The sequence below is a fragment of the Erinaceus europaeus genome, chromosome 20 (genome assembly GCF_950295315.1).
Source record: "Erinaceus europaeus chromosome 20, mEriEur2.1, whole genome shotgun sequence".
NCBI lineage: Eukaryota > Metazoa > Chordata > Mammalia > Eulipotyphla > Erinaceidae > Erinaceus > Erinaceus europaeus.
The window spans coordinates 38,142,653-38,161,411 of record NC_080181.1 but is presented as its reverse complement, the minus strand read 5'-3'; the positions used below and the strand labels follow the sequence as shown (position 1 = coordinate 38,161,411).

General features: G+C 41.6%; 1 protein-coding gene across 5 annotated transcripts in view; it reads right to left on the bottom strand.

Annotated features, from left to right (window-relative positions):
* Positions 1-18,759, bottom strand: part of OCA2 (OCA2 melanosomal transmembrane protein) — a 452,195-nt gene that overhangs the window by 134,210 nt on the left and 299,226 nt on the right. For all 5 annotated transcript variants that reach the window (XM_060179243.1, XM_007533891.2, XM_060179245.1 and 2 more), the window contains 2 exons: positions 11,433-11,526; positions 4,689-4,782 (listed from right to left, as the gene is read on the bottom strand). In XM_060179243.1, coding sequence (XP_060035226.1) covers positions 4,689-4,782; positions 11,433-11,526 — 188 coding nt within the window. The remainder of the gene's footprint in view (positions 1-4,688; positions 4,783-11,432; positions 11,527-18,759) is intronic.

The following is an 18,759-nucleotide window of genomic DNA, read 5'->3' as shown; positions in this document are numbered from 1 at the left end:
TAGACTCCCCCCAAATATTGTACACATGACATGGTAGTGTGATAGCATTTTCAAGACGCTCAGAGAAAACACATATGACTCAATGATTTTATCAGAAAAGAATGCAAGCTCCCCTTCAAATGTTAAGACTATAGAGAAATAACTGCAACCCCAGTACAGGGGGTACTGTACTGTTTAAAACAGAAACTTCTCTAAAAGATTAACTTCATCCATTCAGAGGTGACATGGGACACGGCAGCCAGAAGACAGGTAACTTGAATTTTATTTTGTAAATCTCTTTAATTACAGACATAAAACAAGCAAGCATAGCAAGTGCAGGGAGGTTGTGGGGATGTGGTGGAGCCTGGCAGGGCTTGACCTGAGAGGTGAGTTCACCTGGTAAGTCTCAGGGTTGAGCAAAAAGGGGGACACATAAACCTCAAAAGGTTGGTGGCCATGTAAATCTTCCCTCCCCCACAAAAACATCCTGGATCTTCCCACCAGAGCCCAGCATTCCTTAAAGACATTAAACCTGCTTCACCCTACATTCCCTGATACTATGACCTATTTACATAATCATTATTTTGCCTGAAAGATCCCCACCCATTCCATTCCTTTGATCTATCTTCTTTCCACCCTCAAGGCCCACCCTGCCTCCAGGGTATTATTATTAATCCTACCAGTTAAAACCCTCGCAACAGTTGCTAAGGAAGTTCCTACCTTTCCAGTCTTTTCCATTTTTCTCCACCCCTTTACTAACCATGTATGGTATTGTCAGGGCAGGCATGCAGACTGGGAGGCTGACGCAGGCCATTGCAGTTTGTGCCATGTGGCTTAACCAGGTGTGCTAGCACCAGACTCTATGCGCTCAAATGAATAAAGATTTGTATTGCCTTGCCACCAAGAGCTTAGTTCCTGGGTCATCTCTCCCTCTCGAGACACTAACCTGACAGGCAAGGGTGGTGGGGGAAAATGTGCAAATACTCTATAATTTGAAAGAAAAAAATGACTCAGTAGGTATGTGAAGAAATAAGTGGAGGAAAATAGAATAAATGTATTAATTGTTGTATAAGAAATAGGTAGAAAGCATAAGATACCCTTAAAACCATACAAACTAAGTGTTCAAGATTAAATGAGAAAATAGCTGACTCTTAGTGTGAACATGTAGCATAAACAAGTGCTGCTTTATTAGACTGGGCAATGGAAACTTATGTGATATTATAAACCAGTATTACTTTGATAAAACTAAAATACCAAGATGGTAATTCCTCTGAATTAAAAAAAGGACCAAAGACAGTAACAAGATAGTAACAACACATAAAATAGATATTAATGTATTAAATCAAATGACAAGTGTAAGTCATATCAATCAAGGACCTAAACTTGCCTCTTCAAAGTAAAAATATTTCTATTTTGATTCAAATGCAAGTTCCAACAAATACACTGCATATAAAAGATACCCCTAAAAGGCATGTCACTGAACAGAATACACAACTGAAAAATAAGACTATAAAATGATGTTCAATATCAATACCTAAAATAGACCTACTAGCTTTTTCCAAAATGAAGACCCCAAATCTCATCTGCTATAGTCTTACCTTTGGGTTCTTGGTTATTAAACAATTTGTTCTGCTTTATATCTTAATGCTTTTCAGCCACCAAATTGCAGATACTACCATGACATCAACCTCACTTACCTCACTTACCTCACCAACCCTAGAGATGACCTCACCAACATGTCCTAGAACCCTACCTCTCCACTAGGGAAAGACAGAAACAGGCTGGGAGTATGGATCAACCTATCAATGCCAATGTCCAGCAGAGAAGCAATTACAGAAGCCAGACCTTCCACCTTCTGCACCCCATAATGATTCTGGGTCCATGCTTCCAGAGGGATAAATAATAGGGAAGCTTCCAATGGAAAGGATGGGATACAGAACTCTGGTAGTGGGAACTGCACCCCTCTTATTCTATGGTCATGTTGATCACTATTAAATCAATTTAAAAAATAGCAACAATATATCACTTCTTACTTGTAAGAAAAATTGACACAAAAACTGATGAACATGAGGGCCAGGCAGTAGCACACCAGGTTAAGCACATATAGTACTGAGCACAAAGACCAGAGTAAGGATCCCAGTTTTAGCTCCCCAGCTCCCCACCTGCAAAGGGGTCACTTCACAGGTGGTCAAGCAGGTCTGCAGGTGTCTATCTTTCTCTCCCCCTCTCTGTCTTTCCCTCCTCTCTTAACCCCTCTCTGTCCTATCCAACAACAACAAATGGATAAGATGGATGCCAGAAGCAGTAGATTCATCCCCCAGACCCAGCCCTGGAGGCAAAAAACAAAACAACAACAACAACAACAAAAAAAAAAAAAAACCTGATGAACGTGTGTTAGTCAAAGTTCAGGGCGCCAGTATGCTGGGCTAGCTTCGTGGGAGACAGATGACCAGGGACACACGGCTGAGCAGAGAAGCAATATTTCTTTATTCACGAGGGAACAGTTCAAAAAACTAATCTAATCTAATCACCACACAATTCTGTCCTCCTCTCTCTCTTCGGGCAGCAGTGTCAGGAACCCAGGAAGTATGTAGGATGGGGGCGGGGAGAAGGAAGAAGCGTGAAAAGGCAAAGACTAAACCAAAATCTCCGGAGGCAGGGGGAGTGAGACCAAACCAATGTAACAGATTGACCATGTAAATAGACCACAACATCAAGCAATGTAACAGAAGGGATCCCAGAAGCAGAACTAGAAGCATATCAACAAACGTGAATGCTGGAGAGGATGCACAGAAACTGGATAGCTCATATAATGCTTATGTGAACATAATATGGAAATACAGCCACTCTTGAAAAAAAATAATAATCTGATTTTGGCTATCCAAAAACTAACTAACCAGGACTGACAAAACAGCTTACTTGGATAGTGCGCTGCTTTGCTATGTGCATAATCCATGTTCAAGCCCGACCTCAATGCACTGAAGAAAGCTTCAGTTCAACACTATGTGTGTGTGTGTGTGTGTGTGTGTGTGTGTGTGTGTGTGTGTGTGTGTGTGTATTCAAAACAAAACACTACTAACCCAACATGATTCAGGAATCTGCCTTCTGGGCATTCATCCCAGATGAGATAAAAATCTGTGTTTAAAATCAATATGTAAGGACCAGTGAAATAGCTCACTTAATGTCATTCATGTGTAGAGTTCAGGTGTGAACCTGGTCCCTACTGCACTGAATGAAGCTTCATGGCTGTGGTATCAGTCTACCCATTTATTATCTTAAAGGAAAAAAAATATGTGAACATAATCAGAGCTATATTCACAAGTTCCCTCATATGAATTTATTTTATTTATCCACTGGGTATAACCCAGACATTCTCCAGTGAGTGAATTATTAAACAAACTATGGTAAATTGAGGTAGCACATGGTACCAACTATGGTGCATGCTGTCAACTACAATAAAAAGGAATAAAATATGGTTATGCAAAACAACTTTGAAGAACTTTAGGCAATTTTGGTGAGGTTAAAAAGTCATCATATGATTCCATTCAAGAGAACTTTTTTAAAATGACAAGATTTTAAGTTTTGAGTTCAGTTGCTAAAGTGACAGACATTTACTATAATGAATGCTGTTCTCACTATAATTCTTGCTTAAATTACAAAAGCATTCCTTTTATATGCAGGAGGTAGATGAAAGACTAAACAAGAAGAAACTGGTTAAGGACTCAGTTTTGAGTACCACCCATTAGCAGAGGAATCCATGATGTTCCCAGGGTCCTGTTGGGGTATCTTAATGTGTTCTTGTGGCTGACTCTCAAGCCAAGTGGCTTCCCACACCCAAGACTCCCATGAGTGGCATTCAAATCTGTGTCCCTGAAAAATTGCCAAATACCATTTGTGGATAACAAACAATGGAAATGTCCAGGAAAAGTCAATGTCTTATTAAGCATAGAGATTGATAATGGTCCTCACCTGGATATGACATCAGGTTCAGTCACCCCCACGTGAGCAGTACTCTGCAGAAGTGCAGGGCTTAGGGCAGGAGGCTCTGCATCCAGTCAGAGATACTGTTCTCAGAGACACCACACTGCACACTTACAGCTAAATTGACAGTCCAAGAACTTTGAAAGAAATTTTGTTCAATATCCAAAGTTTATTTTCATAGCATCATATTCCTGGAACCACCAACTTCACTCTGTACACTCACCTACTTTCAAAGTGCACCAGTGCCATGTCGAATGGCATGTTGGGAGTCAGGAACAAAGGGACCAAGCCCAGTCTAGCAGGTACTACTTACCCCAGGCATCTAGTCTATGGTTCTAGAAGACCCCACCCAAGGATCTCCCAACGGGGAGGGGGTTGAGCACTGGGGACATCAGACCCTTGTCTTGCACCCTCATCATGGACAGTCACAGCACATGTGACCGTTGGCTTTTTTTTTTTTTTTCCAGAAAACAACACCACAAAATAACTGCAAATCCCACAACCATTTCCTGACCCGGAAATGCTGATTCAGAGGATCCTATGTGTTAAGAAACCAGTCTCTGCCATACATGCTTAATGTGATTTCTGAGCTAGCCCCACCTACACCAAATACCCGTGGGGGGGGGGGATGTTTATTCTCGTGCTGAATAGTATGTGTTGCTATATTTGTTAATTAAATGAACTTAGGAATGACAGAAAGAGAAAATTTAAATGAACTTAGGCAGTACCTGAAAAACTCCATGAAGGAGAAGCCATATCCATGCTGCTCTGCAATCCCTGCACATACGACATTTGCAGATGCGCCAATCAGGGTCCCGTTACCTGGAACCAAAGCATCAGAAGTAAGAATGAAGTCTTGGCTTACCCTGGTGGGAAGCTTCTGTTCCCTTCTGTTCTGTCACACTCAGATCCTTTCACTTTTGATCTGATGATTGCAGGCACCATCAAAGGGACCGCTTTGCAAGTAGGAAGAAAGAAATTATCAGCAAGCAAAAATTCATAAATCTATAAATAATACAATAGTTCATTATGTTCTATATGAAAAGCAATTCCTTGTTTCATTGGACTAGCTAGAACCCTTTGCATTATTGTGCTGGAGAGAGAGAGAAAAAGAGAGAGAGAGAGGGAGAGGGAGAGGGAGAGGGAGAGGGAGACAGAGAGATAGAGAGAGATGGAGGACGCTAAGGACAGGGACCCTTGCCTTGTTTCCAGTCCTAGGAAACATTCAGTTATTCAATCATTAGTGTCAGTTTTTTGTTTTTTTTTAACAGGTGCACTTTATCAAGGCATGCTAGGTATTTTCTATAAGGAACTGTAGGGACTGAAGTAATGATATTCACACCGACACACGATGAGGAGATTCCTCATTTGTACCAACCTGTCTGTGCAGGGCATGGAACCAATCTGATATGCTGAGGACTTGGCTTTGGTGCATCTTGAGTTACAATCAGCCAGTCACTAGCTGCCAGTGGTTATTTTGCTTGTTTGTTTGTTTTGTTTTGTTTTGTTTTGTTGGAATTTTTTCTTTATTGGGGGTTAATGGTTTATAGTTAACAGTAAAATACAGTGGTTTGTATATGTATAACATTTTTCAGTTTTCCATATAATAATTGTTTCAATCTTTTTTCTTTTTTAATTTTATTTTTGCCCTTTTGTTGCCCTTATTATCATTATTATTTTTATTGCTGTCATTGTTGTTGGATAGGACTGAGAGAAATTGAGAGAAGAGGGGAAGACAGAGAGGGGGAGAGAAAGATAGACACCTGCAGACCTGCTTCACTGCCTGTGAAGCGAACCCCCAGCAAGTGGGGAGCCAGGGGCTCCAACCAGGATCCTTAACGCCAGCCCTTGCACTTCACACCATGTGTGCTTAACCTGCTGCGTCACCACCTGGCTCTCTCCACATAACAATTTAACCCCCTTTAGATCCTCTTTGCTGCCAGTGTTTTGAGGGTGGGAAGAGTTTTACTAGAAGAGAATTGTCAGGAACAGGAAAATTCATGCATTCAGACAGGTGCCCCCCTGTATAACATTCAATTGCAGTAAAGTTAGAATGACTGAATATTTAAAATGTTAAAATAATTAAGTGACAGTATATAAGAATGTGTGAAAAATATTTATGAAACAACTAGTAAATATTTGTGAGAAGTTGGTGGTAAATATTTGTCAAAATATTTTTGAGAAAGAGAAAAAATATTTTCCTCACAAACAGCAACCAGAGGCTCAAACCTGAGATAACAGATGCGCCTGTTTAGGTCGATAAGTTTAGTTTGACATGTTAGACAAGCCCAGATAAAAAGTCAGTGAAATGGACACTGAACGGACTGACTGAAACGGAGCAATCTGTGATGTCACTCCCCTGTGCCTGTCCCCTCGTCGCACAACCACTTCAGCTCAACCCTTGGGTGGTCATGGTTTACTGATTCCTAAGCTGGACCAAAGGCAGACAGTTCTCCAGGCTTACCACATCTGTACCTGCTCTCCAGGCCAGGCTGACCACATCCGGACCTGCTAGAGAGATCAAACTACCTGCTCTCCAGGCTAACCACATCTGGACCTCTTAGAGAGACCAAACTGCCTGCTGACCACAGACCGCTGGACCTGCCCTAGGCTGACCACAGACTACCGGACCTACTATAGCAAGACCACCAGTTTCCAGACCTGCCAGAGAGATCAGACTGTTTAAGAGGACATCACTGATGAGACCTTACCTGCGCCATTATAGTTCATAGGAGAGGTACCGGGGTATTGGGATTGTATATGTATTGAATAAAGTGTTGTGACAGCATCATAAACAGCCCCAGTCTCATTAAAAGAGGGGGGGTCCTCTCCCCCTGTCTGCCAACCTAATTTAACTCTCCCAACCTTTAATGCTCTCATCAAGAATTAATCACTGAAGAAGATTCTGGAGTCTACATGCTATATAATCAAATCATTCCTTTGATGATTTGATTTGATTTGGCAAGCCACAACAGTCTTTCTCCCTATATTTGGTTGATCATTGAGGATTCTCCATGTTCTAAAGTGCTGCCTAGGTTCTCTAACCTTTAAAGAAGACTGTCTCAAGGGCAGGGAGTAGGTACCATATTGGTTATGCAAAGAGACTCATGCCTGAGGCTCTAAAGTCCCAGGTTCTCTAACCTTTAAACAAGACTGCTTTGGGGGCTGGGTTGTGGTTACCAAGCACATATTACCAAGTGCAATGACAGGTTCAAGCTCCAGTTCCCCACCTGCAGGGGGTGGGGGTAGGATGATTCCCAGGTCTGCAAGTATCTTTGTCCCTCTGTCTGCCCCCTTCTCAATTTGTCTCTGTTCCATCCAATGAAACAGAAAGGGGAGGAAGGAAGGAAGGAAGGAAGGAAGAAAGGAAAGAAGGAAGGAAGGACCACAGGGAGTGGTGGATTAGCAGTGCAGGCACTGAGCACTAGCACAATAATTAGCAATAAGAAGGAAGAGGAGAAGGAGGAGGAAGCAAAGGAGAAAAGAGAGGAAGAGGAAGACTGCCTCAGATCAGAGGTAGATTGCATAATGGTTATGCAAAGAGACTCAAGCCTGAGGCACCAAAGTCCCAAATTCAGTCTCCCACCATAAACCATAGCTGAGCAGTGCTGATTTTAAAAAATCAAAATAGGGAGTCCGGGCACAGTGGGTTAAGTGCACATGGTGCAAAGTGCAAGGACCAGTGTAAGGATCCCAGTTCAAGCCCCTGGCTCCCCACCTGCTGAGGAGTTGCTTCACAAGCAGTGAAACCGGTCTGCAGGTGTCTATCTTTCTCCCCCCCACCCCATCTTCCCCTCCTCTCTCCATTTCTCTCTGTCCTATCTAACAATGACGACAACAAATAATAACTACAACAATAAAACAAGGGTAACAAAAGGGAATAAATAAATAAATATTTTTTAAAAAATCAAAATAAAAGACTGCTTTAGACCCATTGCCATGCAAAGCCAGAAGCTTCCTGCCATTGCTGTTCTGTCATCGCCATACTGTATCCCCAGTCTCATCATATACTCAGCAAAGACACTGAGAAATTTCACTCAGTTTCTCTCTCTTATCCCCAGTCAAGGTAAAGGCACCCATGTTCTCTGCTCTCCTGGGAAAGACTTGTTTCTTTCTAGAATTTATCTCATTCATGTTTCTTAGGATCTTCTGTGATTTTTGTGACTCCAGTTTTCTCTCTGCTCTGTTGAGAACAACATTCTGCAACAATCTTCCCTTTTTTAACTGGAGCAAACCTTGACAAGTGAGAGATAGGAGACCACATGGAACAAAGAGGGAAATGTCCCCCTATCTCTTTCCCTTCCATGGCACAGAAGTTCCAAAAGAGTCATCCAGAAAAACTTACCATGTTTTCTTTTGAAGCTGTTTTCAGGTTGGAAGATGAGGAAGAAGACTGTCTCAGGTCAGGGGTAGATTGTATATTGGTTATGCAAAGAGACTCAAGCCTGAGGCACCAAAGTCCCAAATTCAATCTCCCACCATAAACCAGAGCTATACCCAGTATGTGTTTCCTCTCCTTCCTCCCTGAGTCTCTCTGTCCCAGGATGGCTCCTCCTAATGCAACTTTAGAAAATAAAATTTGTGGGCGGGGTAGACAGCATAATGCTTATGCAAAGAGACTCTCATGCCTGAGGCTCCAAAGTCCTAGGTTCAATCCCCTTATACCACCATAAACCAGAGCTGAACAGTGCTCTGGTAAGAGGGAAAAAGAAAGAAAGAAAGAAAGAAAGAAAGAAAGAAAGAAAGAAAGAAAGAAAGAAAGAAAGAAAGAGGAAAGGAAAGGAAAGGAAAGGAAAGGAAAGGAAAGGAAAGGAAAGGAAAGGAAAGGAAAGGAAAGGAAAGGAAAGGAAAGGAAATTTGCATCAAGCTATGCTTTCTAGGATACCTAGGTAGACTAAATCACAGGTTTCACAAGACTATTTAATTTTATTTTCTAGGTTCTCAGTAAAAACAAACAAACAAACAAAAAAAGTATTGGGGTCAGATCAGAGAAGATTGTTTCATTTCACACTACCCAGTAAAGCACACCCAATTTATATAGCAAATGACTTTTCACAAGCCAACTGAAAACATCTATCTAAAATGGTCTGGTCAGAGATAAGGAGATAATATAAAGTTTATATAAACTGACTTTCATCCCTGAGGCTCTGAGATCCCAGGCTCACTCCCAGCACTACAATAAGCCAGAGCTGAATAATGCTCTCATAAAATAGTAATGAGGAGTAGGTGGGGAGGAGGTGGGAGAAGAAGAGGAGGAAGAGGAGAAATTAAGTGATCTGGGAGGTAGAAAAATGGATCAGCCTCAAGCATGAGGTTCTAAGTTTAAACTCTGGCATCACGTGTACCAGAGTGATATCTGATTCTCTCTTTCTTTCTCTCTCTGTTCTCTCTCTTTGTCTTCTCAATAATAAGTAAAATATTTTAATACAAACAAATAAATAATCTTAAATGTTAAACCTTGGGGGGTTATGTTTAATGAGAATAGGTTTCCAGTTTGAAATGATGAAAATGTCCCAGAGGTAATGGTGGTGATGGTAACACAACAATGAACACTCATGAACTATATACTTCAGACTAGTTAAAATTGTAAATGTTATGTTTTTCATATTTTACCACTATTTTAATGTATAACTCTTGAGTTGATGTAAGAGTGTCCACAACATAATAAGTACAGCATTGCTGTTGTTTTCATAAAACAAAGAGAAATTAAGAGGAATGGGGAAATAGAAAAAGAGAAAGATATCTGCAGCACTGCTTCACAGCTCATGAAGCTTCCCCTGAAGGTGCGAATCGGGGACTTGAACCTGGGTCCTTTTGCATGGTAATATGCACAGTCCCAGTAATTGTACAGCTAATACCTAGCACTACTGGATATTGGCCAAATCAGTAACAAGTACTATTCAATGACAAGGCTTAGTAAGCTAAAAAAGGATTCACAGCTCCACCCTGCATTTGAGAGGGGCTCTGTAAACAGGCATCTAATTCTACTTCAGTTTATTAGACATACAAATGGCCCATGCTGACTTCTCTCTTAGGCAATCCACCTTCGTTCTACATGTCCTTGGAGGACTGGAGTTAGACCTAGGGGCTTCTCAGTCATTGAGATGCAGCTACACTTTTCACTCTCTGGAAATATTTCTCTGGCCTGGCTGACCCTCTGGGCTCTTTCTGGTCCTCCCTGAGCCAAGAGGATATCACCTTGAAAGGAAGTGACACTGTACGGTATGGTTAGCTTAGGTGGACTGCCGATTCAAAAGCATATTGAACTATAGCAGCTGCACAGTATGGTTGGAGGAATACAACCCCTCATAGGACACATTTCAAGGAGTCCTTGGATTCATGATTCATCTTTAATGATAAGTGTAGCTGTGAAAGTATTATTTCTCTTTTCCTGCATGGGGGTCATTTGAATAGGTTATTTGAAGCTTGGTAAGAGCTTAAGCTCTCGGGTCCATGATTTCTCCAGAAATCATAGAAACTTCACTGGATGACATTAATCCCTCTTTACAAACAAGGAAATGAACTACACAGAAGGATATTGATTTAGTAATGAAAGATTAATAAAAGAACAAAGAAAGCTGTGTTATCCACGAACGCCTGGATTTAAGGGATAACAACTTAAAATGCATCTGGTGTGTTTACCTAAGATTCCTCCCAATCCTCTCATGTCCCCAAAGGTGATTAGGTTCCTAAGTGTGAGAAGGCCTCTAACACAACTGTTTGCTAAGAATAGCACATCCAGCACCCTGGGTTTGCTAAGCAGGGGCTATTCTCTGCCGACATTTTTCTCGAATTCATTTTTCAATTTCTCCAAATGACAACATCCTCCCTCCCTTCACAAGGAAATATAAAAGAAATATAAAAGTCTTCATATTTCTTATTTTTATATACATTTCTTTTTCTTAATTTTTTTATTCTCTTTATTTATTTATTGGATAGAGACAGCCAGAAATTGGGAAGAGGGGGGAGACAGAGAGGGAAAAAGTCAGAGAGATATCTGCTTCACCACTTGTGGGAGCTTGAGCACTGTAATGTGAGTGCTTAACCAAGTGCACCACCCCCCACCTACCCCCCTCCACATCTTTCTTCTTATTCTTGGATTAGAGTCTACCTCCTGGATTATCCATTCATAACTTCACATCCCTCTCCTGAAAGGATAATAAGAAAGATAAAACTGAGGGCAGTTTCTCATTCAAAATCTACTCCTAAGTATCAGTCATCTCTTTAGGACAAAGTGGGGGATCCAGTCAGCTGTGAGGCATCCACAGTGACATTCCTGAGGTCATGAGCTTAGAATCTCAGGGACAGTTTTGTAGAAAGTGAGACGTGACAGGCTTAGAAGAGGAAGATGCTTTTCCACTCAGGAAATCATCCAGGTTCTTCATCATTTCCTTTCAGTCTGATACACACTCCCCACAAGCTCCTCAAAGTGGCTGCTCCTCCACATGTATCAGGCCTCCCCTCCCCCTTACCTCCAAGGCAGGCACCGAGGGCCAGGGCATACATGAGTGGGGGTGCAGGCAGGCTGACCTCAGGGTCTTGGCTCAGATTCAGGAGCACAGGGATCTGTGGAGGGAGAGGAGATGGAAACCACATGTATGGAAGCTCAGAGGAGCTGCCCACTCTTGACCTACAAAATCTATGCCCTTTTTTAGCAGTTAAACCATAAGAAGCATGACATTTTTATGAGGAGCCCAAAGTGAGCTTTGGAATTCAGGAAGCCATGAACTTGAGCCTATCTGTATGTCTGTTTCCAGCCCCAGCTGCTCCTCCTCAGCTGCCCTTGATGCTACAGTGACCTGATCTGAATATCATGCAGAACTCAGATAAATAACATGCAGAACTCAAATGGAACCATACCCAAAGCCCTGCAGTGGACTATAGTCTACGCTAACTCTACACACATACCAACTTGTTTATGTCTCACCATAAAATAGGCTATTTAGGGATACACCTGATAGAGTGCACACACATATGAATACCTGGGTTCAAGCCCCCAAGTCTCCCCACCTGTGAGGGAGAAGCTTAAAAGTAGTGAAGTTCCCTCTCTCTCTCTCTCTCTCCTTCTCTTCTCTTCTCTCTCTCTCCCACTTCCTCTCTCTCTCTCTCTCTCTCTCTCCATACCTACCTACCAACTTCCCTCTCCATTTCTCACCATCTCTATAAAATAATGGCCACTGGGAGCAGTGGGTTTGACTTGCAAGCACTAAGCCCCAGCAATAACCCTGGTGGGAAAAAAGTGTTAATGTATAATTACTGAAATTTCTCTGCATAGTTCACCTGTTTTGCCACATCAGAATTTGGGTTTGTTGATGCCAGCCTGAACTATAAGCCTGCACTGTATAAACCTCTGAAGCTATGTGAGTGAAACGTTTTCCTGTACCTCTACATTTACCTAAGCTATCCACTTTAGCTGTCTACATCAGCTGCAAGCCCCAGTCTGTCTCCCAAAACCATCTTCCACTATTGTGCCCTGTGGCAAAAATCAATCAATAAATAAAACTATAATCATGGTAGTACTCTCTGACAGTCAGAGCCCTTATAGCTGCCAATCGACCACATTTGGTCTACCCCTCTTAGTGCTTCTCCTGTCCACCAAGAACAACGTATAGGATAGCAGTCAGCCACTGCCACTATATCAGTAGCTGGTCCCCAAAGTCCAGTGTGTGTACAGCATTCTCCTGCTACCACTGATGTCTGGAGGCACCACTGGGAACTCAGCAGCCCTTGCTGCTTTTGTGAACCACCAGCAGCATTCACCTAGGATCACACAATGCAGTTGCACATATCCTAGAGCCAGACTTACCATGCTCCTTCTCATTTTGTGAAGAAAGCCTGCTTTGCTATGCAGGCAGCTCAGGCTGAAGACCAGCCCTTAACACACTGGAGAAAAGGGGCCTAACTGATCTATACAGTACACCCTCTTGAGGGTAGAAAAAGAATAGGGAGAGTGTAGGAATCACAGACAATACTGCACCATGCCAGAAAAGATGTTCCCTATGCTGTTGGGGAAGAAAGCAAATATTGCACAGGAAATGAGAATGGTAACAAGTATGGGTGTGGCTTATAAAGGAAGTGAAGGTGGGGCTTAAAAGTTCATAAGAAATTGTTATGGGTGTAGTTTCTTTCATGAGTAAATGGCTCTCATTCCGTGTGTGTGTGTGTGTGTGTGTGTGTGTGTGTGTGTGTGTGTGTGTCCCTCTCTTTCTCTCTGTCTCACTGCCCATGTGTGTATTCTTAGTTTTCCTGAATAAAGGAAAATTTTTTGTTGAGTTTATATGTGACATATCTACAGTCATATGGAGAACAGTTCCAGCAATACTCCCCCCATTACAATCCCATTCAATAAAATGAAATGTGTATTATCCTCAAATGCTCATGGAGAAATTCTTCAGGACAGATCATATGCTGAGTCCCAAGTCTTAATAATAAATGTAAGGAGACTGAAGACATATCAAGCATCTTTGCCAATCATAATAGTATGAAGCTAAATATCCAGAACAGGAAGGAAACTGGGAAGTTCACTAATATCTGGAAATGAAACAAGACACTCCAGAAGAACCACTGAGTCAGAAAAGAAATCAAAATGATAATTTAAAAAAGCTCTTCAGAAGTCCCTGTAGGGGGAAAGCTTCAAAAGCAGTGAAGCAGTGCTGCACGTGTCTCTATTTTTCTCTCCCTATCTCCCCTTCCCTCGTACTTTGTCTCTACCAATAAATAAATAAGTAAATAAAATGTAAAAGGTATTCAAACAAATAAAATTGGAAACCTAACATGCCACAATTTATGGAGATTCAGCAAAAGCAGTTCTCAAAGATATTTGTAATATTAAAGTCCTATGCTATGGGTAGAAAAGCTCTCAAAAAACCCCTCAAATTTGCACTTTAAGTAACTATAAAATGAACAGATGAAGCTTAAAAATAGAGAAAGAAAGTAACAAAGATCTGATAAAAAATTATTGAGTTCAAAATAATATAGATTAATAAAAAAATTAGAAACTGTCATTTGTTTGTTTGTTTTAAGATAAGAGACAGAACAGTAGCAAGGCAGAAAAGAGTGAATGAAACCACAACACCAAAGATTCCAGGCCAGGCTCCAACATGTGTGACAAATACGGCAAAGTAACACACTATCCAAATGAGTTATTAATATTTCACCAGTTTAGAACTACTAATTTTTTAAGATAAATAAAACTGGCCAACTGTAGAACTAGAAAAACAGAAAGGGGCCAGTAATATTGCTCACCTGTTAGGATGCTTACTTTGCTATGTGCACAGCCCAAGTTCAAACCCCCAGTACACTACCTGACAATACTGTGACACTGGGATAAGCTTTTATTATTGTTATTATTATTATTATTTATTTAATATATATTTACAAAATTATGAGATAACAGGGGTGTAATTCCACACCATTTCCACAACCAGAGTTCTGTGTCCCCATTCCTTCCATTGGAAACTGCATTAGTTCTACCAAGATCACAGATATGGGTTGACTATTATTTCTATAACTATCTATCTATATTTATATATATTTGCTCATTTTTTCTATGATCATGCCTTATTTATCTTTCTATGTCACACATAAAACTTCTGATTGTCCTTCCCCCCACCCCTTCAGATCCTGATGGAATTGTAGTTCAGAGTCCTCTGGTCATCTTTTCCTAACATTTACCATTCTGAGAGTATAGATGAAAATTCTTTATGGGATGAAGAAAGTGGACTGTTTGGCTTTTGTAATTGCTTCTCTGCTGAACATGGGCATTGTCAGGTCAATCCCCCAGCCTGTTTCTATCTTTCCCTAGTGTGGGGTAAAATAATAATTTGGGAGTCTCTATCTATCTATCTATCTATCTATCTATGTATCTATCTCTATCTCTGTCTCTCTCTTTCTCATGAATTTCTCCTGAAGCAGGGAAATTGCTCATGTATGAAGCTTAAGCAAGGCTAAAATATAAAAATAAAAGAGATTCAAATAAATATAAATGAAACAGAAGACTTTAAAACATGTACCACAGAAATAAATACATAGGATAAAATTGTTTGTCAGGAACCTAAGGGTAAGAATATAACAGATGAGATTTGGGACCTTCATGTTTGAAGAAGCTAGGAAGTCTATTTTAGGTATATTCCAAGGGTCCCATGACTTAACTAATTTTTGCCTGAACCCAATAGCTAATATGCAGATAGGCTTGAAGTACTGTCTAGGAAGATAGCATCAGAGATCTTTGGTCCATATTCCCAGAGGGATAAAGAATAGGGAAGCTTCCAATAGAGGGGATGGGATGTGAAACTTTATTGGTAGGAATTGTATGAAATTGTACCCCTCTTGTTTCACAGTCATGTCAATCATTGTTAAATAACTAATAAAATCAAAATAAATAACTATATAAAAATAAAGTCCTACCTTCCCCTAAAAAAAAAGGAATATACAGGATCACAAGAGATTACTATGAATTCTTCTTCTTCTAGTGTTTGCCCTTCTTCCGTAGCCACTCAACAGCATCAGGTTGAGCCTGATGTAAAGTTTCGAGACCTCCTTTGAATCTGGAGAGGTAGCAGTCATTGACTATTTGGGTCATAGTCTGTCTGGAGCCGCAGGGGCAGTTCGGGTCGTCTCTGGCTCCCCAGCGATGGAACATAGCGGCGCACCGGCCATGGCCTGTTCGATAGCGATTGAGGAGGGCCCAATCATAACGTGCTAGGTCAAAGCCGGGTTGACGCTTGCAGGGGTCTGTGATGAGGTGTTTGTTCTTTACCTCAGCTGACTGCCAACTCTGTTTCCAAGAGACTGGAACAGAGAAGTTCAGTGTAGGCGTAGGGGACCATATTGGATGACAAGACGTCAAGCGTTGAACAGGGTGGGCGAAGATATCCGTGTATATTGGCAGGTCCGGTGGAGCGTAGACGTGGGAAATGAGCTTAGATGATGCCGCATCCCGACAAATATCTGGCGGGGCGATGTTGCTAAGAACTGGCAGTCATGGAACTGGGGTGGAACGGATAGTTCCAGAGATTATCCTCATGGAGGGATATAATTTGGAATCGACCAAGTGGACATGGGGGCTACGGAACCATACTGGGGCACAGAATTCTGCAGTGGAATAGCATAATGCCAGAGATGATGATTGTAGTGTGGAAGCGCTCGCGCCCCATGAGGAGCTGGCCAGTCTTGCAATGATGTTATTCCTCGCGCCCACCTTTGCTGCAGTTTTTATGAGATGTTTGTGAAATGACAGGGTGCGATTGAGAGTAACGCCAAGATAGACTGGCTGGGCTTCATGCCGGATTCTCGTATCGCCAAGCTGCACATTAAGCTCACGCGAGGCCAAGGCATGGCGTAGATGGAAAACAGATGATACCGTTTTTGCAGTGCTAGGGATTAGTCGCCATTTTTTACATTACTATGAATGACGACTAGTAAGACAATCAAGAAGAAATGTATAAACTCCTAGAAGGGGCAAGGCCAGTGATGCACCTGGTTAAGCGCACACATTACAGTGGACAAGGACCTTGGTTTGAGGCCTGGTCCCCACATGCAGGGGAAAAGCTTCACGAGTGGTAACATAGGGCAGCAGATGTCTCTCTTCCTCTCTATCTCCTCCTCCCTTCTCAATATCTCTCTGTCTCTATCCAATACTAAAAAAGTAAATAAAATTTTAAAAAATAAACTGACTAGACCTATAACTAGTAAAGAGATTGATTCACTAATCACAAGGCTCCCCACAAAAGCAAAAACTAAGACCAGATGGCTCCAGTGATGAATTACATCAAGCATTTAAAGAATTTATGCCAATCCTTCTCAAACTCTTTCAAAATATTGAAGATGGAAGCTTTCCAAAATGGTCAATTTTACCAAACATTTAAAGAAATATTAGCATCAATCTGTTCTATAACTGTTTCAAAATCTGAAGAGGAGGGAATATTCATTCTACAAGACCAGTATGATCCTTATAAAAAGGTCAAACCCACTACAAGGAAAGTAAACAACAGGTCACTATCACTTATGAAAATTAGTACCAAAATGACTAAACTTAAGGAAAATACTGCCTTTTAAGATATGGGACAAGTGGAAAGAGACCTCAGAGCTCCAAAAGGTAACATCCATAGATGTGATGAGTGTTTTAGTAGGAAAGAGTGAATAAGAAGGTGTAAAATATTGGAGGCCAGGTGGTGGTGCAGCTGACTGAGTATACATGATACAGTGCACAAGGACTGGGGGCTTGCACCCGGGTCCCCACCTGCAGGGGGAAAGCTTTGTGAGTGGTAAAGCAAGGCTGCAGGTGTCTCTCTGTCTCTCTCCTTCTCTGTCTCCCTCTATCCTCTCAACTTGTGGCTGTCTCTATGCAATAAATAAATAAAGATAATTTTTAAAAGTTCTAGGGAGTCCAGCTGTAGCGCACGTAGTCCGAAGTGCAAGGACCAGCTTAAGAATCCTGGTTCGAACCCCCAACTCCCCACCTGCAGGGGAGTTGTTTCACAGATGGTGAAGCAGGTCTGCAGATGTCTATCTTTCTCTCCCTCTCTCTGTCTTCCCCACCTCTCCCCATTTCTCTCTGTCCTATCTAACAACGATGACATCAACAATAACAATAATAACTACAAAAATAATAAAAAATAAAGGAAACAAAAAGGAAAATAAATAAATAAATAAATAAATATTTTTTAAAGTTTTAAATATCAATTTATCATTGAGAAAGTGACGTTTCCCAAAAACTCAAGAAAAGGTGAGAGAACACGATCAAATCTGTTAGCAGTCTATGTGAAGAATGCTAAGACAGAAAGACTAGAAATTGCAAAAGCCTTGAGATAGACACTGCCCTAAGTGTCCTAGGTAAACCAAGCAGACCAGGTAGGATGGGGCATAATGGGGACAGAGAAGAATGAGAAGAGATCACACAAGTGATAGAAATCAGATCAGTAGGGTATGTAGGTCACCACAAGACTTTGGGTTGTACTGAGTGAGGTGGGATCATTTGTGTGTTCAGGGATGCAGAAAGGATGTTTCACAAACAATCTGGATATAACTGCACTACACAGACAGGAGACGCTGGTTAGGGCTGCAAAGGTGATACAAACTGCCACACTGCTCAGATTTCTGCTCCGACAATGTGTGTTACCCAGCAGACAGTCTGGTATCATTTCACCATCGTGTCACTTCAAATGTGATGTGAACTTCTGTCATGCAGATTGCTCCTCTAGCTTATAGCTATGCCTCTGTCCTTGACTCAGTTGAGGAAAGCCACCAATGCATTCCTCCCTTGGTTGTTTCACCTGACCAAAAGGTTACAACAGTTCTGACAGTAAAATAAGGTTTTTTTCTTTTCCCCCCAGGGCATCGTGGTGAGTATATTCAACAATGAGGTACTGAATGGTGCTACAATCCTGTCCTATGGTCATGGAAAGTGAAAGATTTTCACCTTGGCACTGCAGGGTCCCTCTAAGACAAAGTTCCCCTATGGAGAGGTTGCTGTGTAGTCTGAGCACTGCAGGAATCCCAGACTAATGGGGGAGCAGTGCCTCCATGTTGCCTGCATGCCAGCTTCCCTGATCCAAGCACTTTCTCAACTGCAGGATGGAGCTAGGTTGAAGGCTCCAGCCTTCTGCTCTAGAACCTGAACTGTTCATTCCTCCAGACACATAAACGCTCATACTATTAGGGTACAAATTGCTTCTGACTTTCCATCCTGGCACAGAGCTTCCTCCACCTAAGTGCCCTCCTTCCTAGCCACTGGGGCAGAGCATGCTAGACCTCAAGACAGCCTTGGAAAAATGACTTCCAGTGGCTAGGTTGTGACAC